At 40.0% G+C, this 16,510-nt stretch overlaps 1 protein-coding gene across 4 annotated transcripts in view; it reads right to left on the reverse strand.

Annotated features, from left to right (window-relative positions):
- Positions 1-2,396: 2,396 nt before the first annotated feature.
- The window catches only part of PTPN2 (protein tyrosine phosphatase non-receptor type 2), a 55,363-nt gene continuing 41,249 nt past the window's right edge, over positions 2,397-16,510 (reverse strand). For 2 of the 4 annotated variants that reach the window (XM_038388444.2, XM_043508135.1), the window contains 3 exons: positions 11,450-11,643; positions 7,420-7,521; positions 2,397-2,757 (listed from right to left, as the gene is read on the reverse strand). In XM_038388444.2, the coding sequence (XP_038244372.1) occupies positions 2,736-2,757; positions 7,420-7,521; positions 11,450-11,643 (318 nt within the window). In that variant the 3' untranslated portion in view covers positions 2,397-2,735. Of the gene's footprint in view, positions 2,758-7,317; positions 7,522-11,449; positions 11,644-16,510 lie in introns of all 4 variants that reach the window. The other 2 variants (XM_038388441.2, XM_043508134.1) reach the window with 1 other exon arrangement.

Genomic DNA, 16,510 nt, shown 5'->3' on the forward strand with positions numbered 1-16,510 from the left:
CTACTACTCATACAAATACAGTAGGGTACCCTCTGAAATTAGTGGGAATTACATGGATTTGAGAGACAGCATTGGACCTTCAAACAGGCATTTGAAGATCACAAAATAGCTTGTTTTTGTGAAAAATTTTAACAATCACCACCTCAGGCCTTTTCCAGCTCTTTTATGTGCCTTGTACAATGCAGTTTCATTTTGACATCTTTTTTAAAAAGTTCATATAAGCTTTCTTTATTTGGCTGGGTCTCTTGAGTAGTTTCAGCTGTTAGGAATCAAAGTGATTGCTTTGTTGAGGCTGTGCAGGAACATCATTCCCAGAAGAACTGAGCATGAGTTTAAAAGAGATTACTCAATTCTGTATGGGGGACAGTCTTCCTAGACACGTCTCCACTCGGCTCAGCCTGATTGTGTATACAATTTTTAGTCACTTTAGTACAAAGACAATTAGTAAGAAAATCCTTTAGTTTTCTATTTGGATAACTCAAACATGTAAGCTACATTCTATCAAATTTCCAAAACAAATTCACTCTTAGAACTAGGCTTTTTTTTCCTGCCTCTGCTTAAGTTCAGCACTGAGGCCTTAAAAGAAAAAGTACTTACCCCATTGTAGGATTAGGACCAGAGAGTGTATTTTAACTGACTGTATCCACAATGCCACACACAAAAAAAAAGCAGCTAGCTGCATTTCTTTCATTGGTAAAGTGTTATGAATATTTATAGTCGCATGATAAAGGAACTATGAAAAATAAGTGTAGACTTTCAGATGTGTACGCTTATAAGAATTCTATCTTGTAATCATGTTTACTTCATTATCCAATTCATTAATTTAACCTGGTTTTTGAAAGCCCTATTAATATGAAGTTATGGTTGAGATTCAAATGCATGGAAGTCATGGGGGGTGTCACATAGAAATATGTAAAGTGGTCTAAATTGGGCCCTATGCGGTTAACAGCCATGGGATATGATGCAAAATTGTGCTCTAGAATCTGAGTTTTCATTTTAACAAGTATTTATAGTCTCATAAGTGCAAAGAAAGCCTTGAAAAGGTAAGTGGAGTGTAAACTGAGGTAAATAAGTCTCCACCCAGCCTGAAACAATAGCTCTGAGGCATTAAGTTATCTCAAAGATTATTAAACCTAAAACCAAAGTTATAATTGCCGCCCCAATTCAGGACAACTAAACATGGTTTAGTGCTATTTTGAATAGGGATGCCTTCCTGAATTGGGGGCTCAAAACCCACCATTAACTATTTGAGGCTCACTTCAATAGAAACATTCAACCCAATATACTTACCTCAAAATACCTCACATGCTTCCTCACTTAAGACCCAATTCCATCATCACCTACTCACCCCTGACTACTTCCAAAGTGCAGTTAAATATTGTCAACACAGAAGTCTGCTACAACCTGAAAGAAGTATGGACAGCACAAAATAAACTGAGTATCAAAAAAATTTACAAAGCATTATTCTGTATTGATTTGTAGACTTTAATTCAACAAAACCCTCAATTTTTAAGTTCACCTGAGGCTGCCACAGAATTTCCTGAGGACTGCAGAATTAATGGACCTTGCTAGAGAATTTAGGTCCAGTCTGCCACACAATAGAGGGCCCTGGATTAGTGCTAAAACAGTCAAGGTCAATACATGGGTTTGAGGGAGTCAGTTAAATTGATTTAACATATTCTGAGTGGCTGGAAGAGAAGGGTGCATGAGGAAAAGCAACTGATGGGAGGGTATAAGGTATAGAAGTGCCTACCCTAATTTACACTTCTGGTCCTTCAGTATGCATGCTATTACAATAAGTTTTGTTGAGGTTCCTTTGAACTCTAATAGATTCACACATCTTGCACACTACCTCTGAATTTGGCATCAGAAACAAAGTTCTGTTCTCTACAGTGATTGTTAACTTGACCACACTGCACAAGTATTAAGGTGTAAATTCAGCAATATACACAGATTAATTTAAAGGCATGAATCCATTGAAGCTATAGACAGACTCCCATTGGCAGTAACTGGCATAATGCAACAGTTATGCTTGTGGGAAATAGAAATTTGAGATTTTAAATGGACAAATATAAAGAAATCAAACCATATCATCAAATGGCAACTTTCTTGCACTGGATTTTGCAGAGCATCTTGTGCATAAGACTAGAACAAACATGGAAAGACTTACTGAAGAAAGTATTCAAGTATCCTTGTTTTCATTATGACTGGAAAGTTTACAAAACAAGATTTGGAAAACAAGAGGTAGAGTTCCTAATGGAGGCTACCTCAATACTCAGCATAAAATTTGTAGTTTTCCAGTTGGGTAAGAAAAAGAAAACCTCGAGATAAATCCCAGTTTTCTTGAAATACCGTTTAATAGGTTTTCCCTAACATAATGCACACAGAACAGAATGTTTCAATTTAAAAAAATATTTAATGCTGCCAAAAACATATAAAAATACAATAAAAATGGCAGTACAAAGTATTTTCTAGTTTATTTCTTTTACATCTTTCTACAATTAGTACAGACATTATAAAAAACACAAAAGACAGCAAGTTATTTTGTTTTGCAAAGTAGCATGCTGGTGGTGTTCTTCATCCCCTGGATGTAGTTTACGTTGTAAACAGATTATTATGAGGCCTTCTTGTATTTATCAGACCTCACTTTTGTTCCCGGAGAGGGGTTCATATCTTGCCTTGCATGTCAATAGTTTGCAATTTATAGATGCAGAATATTCACAAGTCTTGGAGGTTTAGATGTCAGTCAGTCTCGGCCTACGACATACAACGCAAAACAAAGTCACCGATTCAGTAAAGACTAAAAATCAATAGACTAAGGGCTTGGAAGTCACTATAGTTATAAGGCAAACCGCCAAACTGATAATTTGTTCCAATTTTTCAGACTAATTACTCCATTACTATCAGTAGTAAAACTGAAATGCCAAATCTTTTTCAGAAGAGATACTATAGATCAGCAAAGGCACACTGGAGATCCCCAGTCCAGCAGGTCACTAAATGCCTTTAAGCATGTGAGTAGTTCCATTGACTACAGTGGGACTCTGAGTATTTTGCTGGACAAGGACCTAAAACTGCTCTTTGAAATCTGAATGCCAGTCCCGTTTTAGAAGGTATAGTTCAAAGCAAAATGACATACTAAGTCTAAATTCACTTGTCCCAATGAGGGAATTCCAAAATTATAACATTTTTAATGAAGCAAAGCCTATATGACCAAAAACAAAAGAACCAACTTTCGTAAACCCACACTGATTTCTTCCAGAACACAGTAATCTTTTCTTAAAGTTAATTGATAGCATGTTTAAAAAGGTTTATTTTTCCACATATCAGGCCTTTTAATGCAAATAAAGACTCAGACAGATGAAATATTTTGAAGACATTTATTTTTAGTACACAAGAGTGAGACTGAACTGAAGCCAATGAAAAAACAGCTTTAAAAGGCAGGAAGACTATCACAGAATTATAAACTTTGCCGGATTCCACCCTGTAGTTTAAATCACTTGTCCACAATGACAATTTTCCCCTTGAGTTATCTCAATCAATTTACATAAAGTTTCATGTGTAGTCATCCAAAACTCTGAAGTTTAAGACTAATAAATGAAGAGGTACACTAAATAATTTTATTGGCCTCTTATACTTTGAGACGATGTAGGCTTTTTCATACCCACCCCCATCACACACACTTGCCTTTTCTATAATGTTCATTTGCACTATACTGTATATTTTTAAAATACAGTGTTAAAATAAAAATACATCAGTTAATGAAATGGAACATGTAATGTTCCAAAGGTTTAATTAAGTTAAAGTAAGTTTAGTTTTCAAATTAAAAATTTCCCTAAAATGCACCTGTAATTTCTCCAAATCTTTACTTTAGACTGTATTTAATTATTGCTATTGGATAACTCCTGCTCAACAAGTAATGGGGAAAATATTTAAAAGATGGAGGGGCACTCAACACAGTAAGTGGCGCCATTGCAAACAATAGATTTCCCCTGCCAGAAAAATATAATTTAATAGAAAATCATAAGAAATTACTCCAATCCTTATAAAACTAGAATGTGCTACTTATAACTGAGATTCAGATGTGTGCGAGTGATTACTTGGTAAAAGGTGAATGAGATTTATATGAAGCTAATCATCTGAATGTCAGCTTTAAAGTAACCTAATTAAAAAAAGTTCTACTATGCTCCAATTATCTGTAATTATTCTGGATAACAATACACGCAGGGGGAAAAAGGATCACAGTCAAGATTTGAATCAACAGCATTTCAAAACTAGTGCGCCAATCAGGCTTTAATATTTCAGAAGTAAAGACGGTTGTCTCATGTGCTCTTGTGACTTAACTGCCATAGAAACAACAAAGCACGCGTAGCCTAGATTTTGTAATAACCACCTTCCTGTAAAGTGCTATGAACTAAAGACAAAAGAGGAAATCCTAACTCCACTAAAAAGTCAGTTGGCATTTTGCCATTGATTTTACATGGAACTAGGATTTTACACAAAGTTCCTTCCTGGAATGTGATTAAAGGCTTCATTCTTTAAGCTTCTTTCCCAACCTCATACTGCAGCAGATCATAAGCAAAAATATTTTTGCCTGTCACTGATGTGATCCTTAAAAATTGTTACAGCTTGGTTGTTAATGATGCAGCCTGGTTGTTAATGATGCAGCCAAGCCAACCAAACACAGCTTACCCATGAATTACCAAATCCATTTACAAATGCTACTTTGTGGAGTGAAAAAGAGTGAACAGAATGTGAGCATATATGAACATTGCCAAGAAAGTCTTCTTGGGGTCTGGGCAATGTAGGAGACAAAGTTTAGATGGAGTCAGGTAAAAGAATTCAAATGAAGGTCTTCAAAGATGCATTTAGAGCTTGTCATCAGAGGAAAGCAGAAAAGGCTTGGAAAAATCCTGCTGCCGAGTCAGGAGATAAATGGAGACTAGCAATTTCAGAGAAAGGGATATTATCTATCTTGGAGATTTTTTTTTCTTAACTGTTTTCCTTTAAGCACTTTAAGATATGGAGATCTTATTTTACTTTTATAATAGTACTTCATGGCACTACATACATTTTCCCATAAACGAAACCCAATCGTTTGTAAGATACTTTACAACACTTAAAAGTTTTAATTGAAAGCAATATGGGCAGATTGAGGAGTAAGCTATATGATGGAAAGACTAATGCACTGCCCTTAGGCTAGGGGTTGATTAGAGTTAGAACAGCTGAAGGTTTTTTTTAAAAAAAAAAAAAAAAAAAAAAAGTGTTTGTTGCTACAAGACCTTCCTAAACACAAAATCTGCATTCTCCTCAGATTGCTTAAGGACTTCAATTTAGCATTACTGAACTTTGTTGTATTATCCTTAAAATACCTACTTACAACAAGTAACCAAAATTTACTATATGTGCCAAAGCAATTAGTAAATCTTGGCTCTGTCATGGCTCCAGTACCAGTTGCAATCTTGTTTTAATGGTAGTCTTAGAGAAACCCAGCTCTGAACACGGTAAGACTCGACCATCTGAAGTCTCATTCTTCTACCAACACCAGGGGAATTACACTATTCACACTACCTGGAGTTACCTGTGTAAAATCTATTGCACATCCATGAGACACTCCTCAAAAGTGTATGTTGTTCAGTCATCTAATTGCAGTGCAGTGAAATAGCAACTCAGTTTAGATCCCATGTTTAACCCCCCGCTACTGAGCTTGCAGGTGGCTGGAGACCTTTCAAAAATGTTTTATTAAGGAGATCACAATATCATTATCCCCATTTTACACATTTGGAAACTGAGGCAGAGAGTTAGGGTGATTTGTTCAAGGTCACTCAGGAGACCAGTGGCAGAGCCACGAATATAACAAGTCTCCTGAATGCTTATCCAGTGCTCTATCCACTAGGCCACAAGGCCTTCTTCCTTAGAGGAGTATGAGTTTGACAGCTGGATAAAGGAACCTATACAATGGAAAGGAAGTTAACAATGGACCTGGGAAAAGAGCTATTAGATACACTTTTTTTGTACAAACAATGCAAAGTTTATGATCCATCTCAAAGTGATCTGAAGGTAAATAAGTACTTCATCCACTATTCCGGATGAAGTGGTTAACTATTGTGTTTATTATGGTGCTAGGCAACTTACATAGATCTGGCATCCTTAATTAAGACTATGTCACAGTTAACAACATCTTATCAAATAATTGATAATATTCATCTATATTCTGTAGCTAATACTTTCAATTATGTTTGAAACAAGTTTTTCCACAAAGTTAAATCAGTTTTAAGTTAGCTTCAGTGTGCTATTATTGATAGGTGATAGATTTTTATTATTACATGGAACAAAACAAAAAAAAAATCAGTAAGATGAGACAAAATATCACATTACACATTTAATGGAATGTCAGAACTTTAACAAAACTAGAGCTTCAGACAGTAGCTCAAGTCTGAATACAACTTCCATCAACCAGTTTAACAATTTGCCTCCAAGTCTAGGGCTAGCAAATAGCTTTATTAAAAAAACCCCATAAGCAATTTCAAGCTTTTTTAAATAACTGCAAAAACAAAAACAAAAAAAAATAAATAAATAAAAGGAATGCAGTGTACAGAGGAAAAACTGAAAAGTGCTTCATCAGAACCTTAGCTGCTCATATGCAAAGTCTCAAAATCTTGAAATGTGAGGAATGGATGCACTGTGCACAAGTTACAAGTTACTAAATGCTTTACATTTAGTTGCAAAATCAAATTTCTTTTTTGGTCAAATAAATTTATACAAACTAAGCTTTTAAAAGTACAGTTAGCTACAAAAAGTAAGATTAAATATGCAGTTATAAAATATATTTATCCTGGGTCATAAGAATATAAAATGTTAATGCCTATGTCAATAGTACATTACACACACATAAGGATAACTTCTTTGCATTAATAATGTAAATGATACCACGCTGTTTATTGCTTATGTCAGGCATGTAAATTAAAACCCAGACAGCCTCGATCGTTAAATCTTCATGGCTCAGGGTCTACCTACTAGATTCAGTGAAATACCATTTTTTAAAAGTATATAAATACAAAGTTTGTATCTGTTTATTTAACAAACGAACAACTTTATTCTGGGTAGCAATTTGCTGTTTGGTTTCAGAAGTACCTGCTGTGAAAGTCCTGAGATGCTGACTGTGATACGTTTACATCACTTATCTAAGTTGCGTCTAAACTGCACCAATTTTGGGTGTAAGGAGTTTGCTGCTGAAAGTCAAACTCCCCAGTGATCGACTTGCAGCAAGATTAGCTGCTACCGTAGACAGGCTCACAGTGCAAATAAGTGTTTACTTACAGGGAATGTTCTTGAAAATACAGTTTCCAGCAAGAATAAGCTCCAGCTAAAATGACTGTACCAAACCCAATCTTAGTGAGAATAGGTTTCCAATATAACCACCTTTTTCTTTTTCTTTCAGTCTCACTTAGCTTCTGTTTCATCTGGTGCACCTTCTGGGCTGTGTGAGCTTTTCTATCCTCTCGTAGCCGTTTCCGAACCGTACTAAAAGAGAAAAAAAAAAAACTTAACTGTAGAATAGAAGTAATTCCTCAAGAAATATTAGGAAAAAACCCCTCAACCCAACCCAACCCAACCCACAGAACAGTTAACCAATCTGTGCTGTTTATGACTAAAACTTTATGAAGGAGGGAATGTTGACAAGAATGGTCTTTACTCTGTGCTACTCTAATTACCTGAACAGTTTAATTAAATACCCATGCTGTTTTAACATTATTACGGTTGCCAAGTCAAACATCAAGAACTTAGGAAATACCAAAGTTGCAACCTTAATTCTGCTCCCTCTTGCCTACTGTGTATATAATGTATTTTCTATATTAATATATAATAGAGTATACCAAAAAAGCACACATTGAGGGCATCTTCACTGAAGAGATAACTCAGGCTCTTTCTTGGTTGTTGCCTGCAACCCTCCTACCACACACACACACACACAACCTTCTCATGAGTTTAGTGCAGGGGTGGGCAAACTACAGCCTGCAAGCCATTTTATGCCAGCCCCTGCTCCGGCCGGCGTGCTGGGTCGGGGGCCTCACCGCACGGCTCAGCCCTGCTCGGGCCAGGGGGCTGGGATGGGGTCGCACCACACAGCTCAGCCCTGCTCCGGCACTCCAGCCGGGGCACTGGGTCAGGATCGTACCATGCAGCTCAGCCCCATGCCACACGGCTTCCCCGCTCTGGCTCCTACGCACTCCAACGGGAGCTGCAGGGGCAGTGCCTGCGGATGGGACAGTGTGCAGAGCTGCCTGGCTGCACCTCCACATAGGAATCAGAGAAAGGACATGCCAATGCTTCCGGGAGCCTCGAGGTAATTGCTGTTTGGAGCCTGCACCCCCTGGGCCTCTCCCCATGCCCCAACCCCCTGCCCCAGCCCTGATCCTCCTCCTGCTCTCCAAACCCTTCGATCCCAGCCCGGAGCACCCTCCTGCACCCCAAACCTCTCATACCCAGCCTCACCTGAGAGCCTGCACCCTGTCCCCAATCCCAACTTTGTGACCATTTACGGCCCGCCATACAATTTCTATTCCCTGATGTGGCCCTCGGGCCAAAAAGTTTGCCCACCCCTGGTTTAGTGGTACTTTCAGTCTGGGCTGGCAGGCACATCTGAAGTTGCAGGCTAAAACCAGAGTGACACTTTCCATCAGACTGATAACCCACACACTTTCCAGTGAGGACACAGGCTAAATCACTTGATGCTGATAATCCTCCAGTGTCTTGCCACAATTCCCTGGATACACAAAAGGACAAACGAGTTCTCCCACAACTCACTGGGAAAGATCAGAGCAACTCAATTTATTGCAACAGAAAGAACCATGAGACATGATCCCACAGGTCTTAGCAATCCACAGTGGTGAGTGCAGAACCAGTGAGGACACAGTAACTCAAGTATGACTTTGTTCTGTGGCCACTCACACCAGAAGTAAACTAACCAGGGTGCTCAGCCTCAGGTTTTGATCACCTGAGTTAACAAGGCTACAGTGAAAACATACCCACACGCTACTCGTGCCTTCAAACCACAGCAAACCTCCTACTGAGAGCAATGGGAAGTTGGTACAAAGATGGAGGATAAAATATGGCCCTTGTGTAGTCCAGTTAGCAAAGGTATTGAGCACCAACAGCTCCCATTGACTACAGTTGAGCCTATTTGTGTGCACAACTTCCGAAATTCACACCATAAACTTTTATTTAGAGAAGTTAGCATTGCATTTACCAGTGTGGTGAAAAACTAATACCAAGTACTTGTAGGACCATTACTTTTTCTGCCCTTTACAAGCTAAACGATCACCTGATTTATGCATGCGATTGTGATAATTGCTCAGTTGGTGTGTAAGTGTGTATCTAAGGCCACATCTACATTCTGAGCACTTTTATCACTACTGTGCTAGCAAAAGCACTCCTGGTGTGGATGTAGCTATACTGACAAAATGGGGTTGCCAGCCTTCAGGATTGTCCTGGAGTCTCCAAGAACTAAAAATTAATCTTTCGTTAAAGATTACGTCATGGGATGAAACCTCCAGGAATACATCCAACCAAAACTGGCAACCCTATGGCAAAACTGCCGTTTGTACTGGCATAGTAAAACCGCCCCCATAAATGAATAAAACAAGCTATCCTGACAGAAATGCAATTTTGCTAGTATAGCTGTATCTACACTAGAAACTTCTGCCAGTAGACACATTGGTTAGGGATCACATTTTCACACCCATGGCCAATACTGCTATTCTGGCAGAAGTCTGTAGCTTGTATGTCGCTACAAGCACCACAATGGCACACCTACAGTGCTACAACTATGATGCTGTAGCGCCTGTACCATAGACATTTAAGCCTAGGCTACATCTAAAACTCAGGTCAACCTAGCTACAACACTGAAGGGTGTGAAAAATTTCACATCCTGTATGAAGTAATTAGGTTAACCTTCCCTCAGCCTAGATGCTGCCTCTCAGGTCTACACTAAACGCTTACTACAGTGACAGAAGGGTTTTTTCTCATTGTCATAGGAAATCTATCCCCCTGAGAGGTGGTAGCTCGGTCAGTGGTTACCCAGCTGCATCTGCAGCATGCATTAAATTGACCTAACTACTTCACAGAGAGTGTGAAATTTTTCACAGCCCAGAGCAATGTGGCTATGTTGACCTAAGTTTCAAGTCGAGATTAGGCCTTAGCCTTTTTATCTGAAAGTCTGATCTGAATCTTTAATGAACAGAAAGCTTCGAAGTTAGCAACTCAATGAGATGGAAGGGGTAGTTCAGTCCTTTCAACTGTTGTTCCGGAGTGTGTGCAGAATGACACTCGAAACCCTGTGCTGTAAGCCTTTCCGTTCCCAGCCATTTTGTTATTTTCTCTTTTCTTCTTAAAGCTTACTTATTTAAAAGTACTGAACAGCGAATAACTAAAGTGGTATCAAAGATTTTATTCAATCATGTCTGAGACCATCTAGGGAAAACACATCCCATCCTTGGGCCCACTCAAGGGACAAATTATCTGGGATTAGAATTTCTCCAGGATAGGGTTGCCAACCCTCCCAGTTTCATTGGGAGTCTCCCGGAATTGGGCTCTGTCTCTCAGAAGCTACTGAAGCCAAAAACTGGGAGATTTTAGGCTGCTAAATGTCCGGCAGCACTGCGGGGCTAAGGCAGCCTCCCTGCCTGCCCTGTTTTCGTGCCAGTCCCAGAAGTGGTGACACATCCCTGTGGTCCTTGAGGAAACAGGGGGTCTCTGTGCACTGTCCCCGCCCCGAGCTAGCCAATGGGAGTTGTAACCAATGGGAACTGCAGGGGCAGTGCCTGCAAATGGGGGTTGGGGGCAGTGCCTGCAAATGGGGGCTGTGTGCAGAGCCCTCTTCCCTCCCCTGCAGGGGACATGCCAGCTGCTTCCGGGAGCAGTGTAGGGCCAAGGCAGGCAGGTAGCCTGCCTTAGCCCAGCTGTGCCGCTGACTAGGAGCCACCAGAGATAAGCACTGCCTGGGGGCTGGAGCCTGCACCCATCACCCCCTGCCTCAGCCCTGAGGCCCCCCCAGAGCCAGCACCCCAAACCTCCTTCCATACCCCAATCCCTTACTCCAGACTGGATGTCCCTCCCAGATCCTGCACCCCGCACCCCCTCTTCCACCTCAACCCCCTGCCCCAGGCTCAGCCCAGAGCCCCTCTCACACTCTGAACCCCTCGGCCCCAGCCCAGAGCCTTTACCCCAACCCCTTGTCCCAGCTCAGTGAAAGTGAATGAGGGTGGAGGAGAGCGAGCCACAGAGGAAGGGGGGGCGATGAAGTGAGTGGGGCGGGACAGGGCAAGGATGTTTGGGTTTGTGTGATTAGACCATTGGCAGCCCTGCTCCAGGATAAGAGGACTTTATTTAAAAAAAAAAAAAAAACAAAACAAAAAAACCACACCCCCAAGTCATCTTCCATGTTTCTTACCTTTCAATGCTTCCATCCATGATATCTTGCACTTTAGTGGGCAGTTCAGTATTTATTTTCTCCCCCATTTGCTCCTGTCTTTCTAAGCCAACACTATTCCCATTGTACTTCTCTGTATTTATTCTGGTTGGGTGTGGAGGAGACTGCTCAGAACTTGGTGCTTGGTCCTCCTTAGAAAGTTCCTTCCACCGTTTCTGAATGATTGAGAACACATTTTTGAATAACATTTCTCAAGATCGTGAAAGTTATATCTTCGAATAAAGAATGATCATATAAATAAAAATGCAAATTAAAAAACTAATTTCTAGATAAAGAAGTAAGCAACACCGTGATACTCTTATTTACACTGAATAGAGAACAAAGTACACCCATCAGTCTTAGCTTCAGATAACACTAAAACCAAGACTTATTCGAGGGAAATTCGGTTGTTAGAGAACAACTTGAAGGTCAAGTAAACAGTATAGAAATTTGTCCAGGAATAACAAATTTGCAAGTGAAATTTAGGGCTGTAAACTCATGGCAATAAAAAAAGGTAAGGCTCTTAAGCACGACAGAATACCTGCAGAAATCTCTAAAAGTCGATCTGATTAAACAGATAGGTATTACAGAGAAGGCAATAAGGTTAAGAGCAAGACACAATACCACAACAATTAAAAAATGCTAAATTATTATTTAAGAAAAAGTATTAAAAGTGAGTGTGGTGTAACTAGATATCTCTTTACTGTTTGCAGGAGAGAAAATATTGGCAAGAGCCCTTCACAAAAGATAACTAGACATCAGATGTGAAATGTGTTTTTTGATCAAAACAGTCTCTTATATGAACTTTGCTGCTGTACAACTCCATGTAAATCCAAAGCTTTTGTAATCAGCCACCTTGGTCATAAACCTGTGTAAAATCCAGAGAACCGAATAAAATGTCCAAGATGACCCGACAACTATAAAAAAACATGGCTGTACACGTCCATGTGACTACACAGTCACTTTGGAATTTCCAATAGTTTTAAACAAGGATACTTTTTTTTTTTTTGGAATTCCTTGTAGCAGTGTTTAATGAACCGGTATGCCTTGCTCCTGTGTCAACAGATTAGATTCCCCTTATGAAAACAAAACCTTTTATTTGTGTGCATCAGATGTGTCAGAAGTGGGAGTCCTTATTAGAAAACTACATATTGCAATCAGCATTCATCATCCTCTCACAGGAAATCCTGCAGATTATGAAGTGATTAGAAAATTAACTTTGTATTGGTAACCTTGCTATGGATTATTGCCTGATGAGCTCAAAAGAGGATACTAAATGACTCCTGGAAACCTAAAATTTCATTTAAACAAGTGTTCACCTAGCTACTTGTGTTTTATTTGCAGAGATAGATCTCAAAATGCAAACAGTTTGCCAGGGAGTCTTGTCATTGGAAAAAGGAGAATTAATCCACCAAGAGAAGTTATTATTCAGGCAAACTTTTATTAAACTGAGATACACAAGTGACTGTGACCAGTTAGAAACCTATATTAAAACAATTTCCCCCTTCTTCCCAAAAACCACAGCTTGAGAACACTGTGGATGTCAAAAATGAAGTTTATGGGATTCGTCTATGCCATGGTGGAAATGCTTCCCTGCTCCACCGCCCACTCCGTGAAAATGTCAGCTGCTAGCACCACTTCTAAAACCTCAAAAAGTGCTCATATTGTGTGGACCTGAAGAGAGATGCAGGCACAGTGCTTAAATATTTAAATAAAAAATAGTTACAGGAGATAGCATGGTCTTTTATAAAACACTGCAAGACAAGGGACAAGGAAGGTGCCAGCAGATTGGGGGGGGAGGGGGGGAAAGAGAGGTAAAAATAAGTTTCATTAAGTAAAAGTTCACCCACCCACATCACGCATCTTCAGCAGGGTTTGAAATCTGAACCTTTAGCACTGCAGCGGAGTGTTACCACTTTAGCTACAGGACTAACTACATTAGCAGGCAACATGAGGAGGCGGTTATCCCAGGAGCGAAACAGACTGCTAGCACCATGTACTAAATCCAGGAGATGATCATGGGGAGTATGGCACCCAGGCTCTTCAACCCATCACCCAAAAGGTCTGCCCTGCGTGGAGCCCGCAGAGGAGTGGAGAGGAGATGGGATGCTGAGGTTGTGTGCCAACTCTTCCCGCCCTTCCTCACTGCTCTGGCAGCTTCCAGTACAGCATGTGCTGTGTTGGTATTAGCAATCTCTTTACAATGTTCATGCCACAGTTTCCCTGAGGATCACAAGCAAGAGAAGGGAAATGGGAATTGAAGAGTTCATATTTCAGCCAAACTTAAATGGAATTTCATGGGACGAAGAAAAAGCACTTCTCTAGCCGAAGCTTCTCTCTCTACTGAATTTTACAGGCCTGCTGTAAACAGAAATGTTAAAGCTTTCCAGAAAAAGAGTTAGGCAACTACACAGAGAGGTTGAGAGCAGCTTCCATTATACCCATATTTACTGGAAGAAGGCTTACACGGTAAGCTGTTTAATTAGATCTACATGGGCAGGCCCTTGAGACTTCCTGATTACAAGTTCTGAACCTAAGACCTCAAAAACAGGAGAAGCTAACACAAGAGGAATGGAGTTTGTCTTAACCTTCGCTAAGACTATGTCTACACCCCCACTTATGTCAGTATAACATATATTGCTTAGGGGTGTGCCAGCCCGTGAGCAACGCAAGTTACATCAACCTAAAGATTGAGATGGACAGTGCTATGTCATTGGGAGAGCTTCTCTCACCGGCATAGCTACTGCCACCTATCAGCGGTGGATTAATGAAGTGGATGGGAGCGCTCTCTCCTGTCATCTTAGAGCAGATGCACGAGGGAACTTACAGCGGTGTAGCTGCATCAGGGCAGCTGCGCCATTGTAAGGCTAAATTATTTCTCTCTGGTCCCAGAAAGGCGGTCTACAGTAAAACATTAGACGTTTTTTATGTACTGTTACAAATAATAGCTAACCGGACTAGAGAAATGTTCTCTAACCCTTCTATTTTACATTTTCAGTTTAATAATAACTAGTTTCACTGCTGATGAAACATGCCCTACCACAGCAACAGAGCTGAAACTCAAACTAAATGGACAGGCAGCAAGAAGGTGCCTGCATAAAGAGAAAAGAACCTGCGCACACATTCAGTACTGTTACTTTTAAGCCTACCCAGAGATCCTTCTAAACTAACGAGAGCAGAAAAATCCATCTGTTTTTTTTTTTTTCAAAAGACAACAAAAATCCACACACATTTCATGCTTCTCTATTTGAAGGATGTTTTAAATAAAAAAGTTCTGGATAAAATTTGTTAATTAAAACAATTCAAGCTCACACGGTCTCATCTGCACTCCAATTTTTAAAAAGCTCTTCTTGAGCAGAAGAAAATCCAAAATTTACCATTTGATAAGTATATCTGAATAAGACCAAACCTATGTCCATACTTCTACTCTGTTGTGCAAGTAACTTAAATCCCTCACATACAATAACTCAAGTAACAATTTCCTCCCATGGCTATAGTTAAGCTAAACTAACATTTTAAAATAAATTGTGAAGAGCAGCAAGGAAAATTCAAATTAAAAGATGACATCTTCGTTTATCAAAAGCTCATGTTCTTAAATGCAATGGGATCAATTATTTACCAGCATATTTTGAAATCACATTGGGACATATCAAGGATGTGAAATCATCCTTAACATTTAATTTTTACTTTTTCCCCTTAGAACATTCAGTTCATTCCAATGAACTGACAGAAAAAATTGTTAAGAACAGTATTTGTTCAACACTTGTTAAGAATAGTACACTTGTGAAAAGTCTTACTTCCATTTTTCCTAAAATGTGGGAGTTAAGTTGTATACAACTGATAACCAAGAATAATTTTAAAAAAATACTAATATCCAATAGAAAGAAAAAGAAGGATTTGTGGCACCTGAGAGACTAACAAATTTATCTGAACATAAGCTTTCGTGAGCTACAGCTCACTTCATCAGATGCATGCAGCGGAAAATAGTGGGGAGATTTATATACAGAGAGAACATGAAACAATGGGTGTTACCATACACATTGTAACAAGAATGATCAGGCAAGGTGAGCTATTACCAGCAGGAGAGCGGAGGGGTGAGGGACACCTTTTGTAATGATAATCAAGGTGGGCCATTTCCAGCAGTTGACAAGAGTGTGGGGGAGGGGGGGAGGGGGGCGGGGAGGTTTGTGTGTGGGGGGGGGAGAATAGTTTTACTTTGTGTAATGACCCATCCACCCCCAGTCTCTATTCAAGCCTAAGTTAATTGTATCCAGTTTGCAAATTAATTCCAATTCAGCAGTCTCTCGTTGGAGTCTGTTTTTGAAGCTTTTTTGTTGAAGAATCGGTACTTTTAGGTCTATAATCGAATGACCAAAGAGACTGAAGTGTTCTCCGACTGGTTTTTTAATGTTATAATTCTCGACGTCTGATTTGTGTCCATTTATTCTTTTATGTAAAGACTGTCCAGTTTGGCCAATGTACATAACAGAGGGGCATTGCTGGCACATGATGGCATACATCACATTGGTAGATGTGCAGGTGAACGAGCCTCTGATAGGTTTCAGAGTAGCAGCCATGTTAGTATGTATTTGCAAAAAAGAAAAGGAGTATTTGTGGCACCTTAGAGACTAACAAATTTATTTGAGCATAAGCTTTCGTGAGCTACAGCTCACTTCATTGGATGCATCGGAGCCTTTGATAGTGTGGCTGATGTGATTAGGCCCTATGATTGTGTCCCCTGAATAGATATGTGGGCACAGTTGGCAACATGCTTTGTTGCAAGGATAGGTTCCTGGGTTAGTGTTTTTGTTGCATGGCTGCTGGTGAGTATTTGCTTCAGGTGGGGAGGGGCTGTCTGTAAGCAAGGTCTGGCCTGTCTCCCAAGTTCTGTGAGAGTGATGGGTTGCCCTTCAGGATAGGGCCAACAAAGAAAACAACAATGCCATTAGCCATCACCTTCAGCCCCCCAATTAAAACCTCTCCAACGCAGCATCAAGGATCTACAACCTATCCTGAAGGACAACCATCACTAAATTTGTTAGT

Source organism: Dermochelys coriacea, chromosome 2 (assembly GCF_009764565.3).
Source record: "Dermochelys coriacea isolate rDerCor1 chromosome 2, rDerCor1.pri.v4, whole genome shotgun sequence".
Lineage (NCBI taxonomy): Eukaryota > Metazoa > Chordata > Testudines > Dermochelyidae > Dermochelys > Dermochelys coriacea.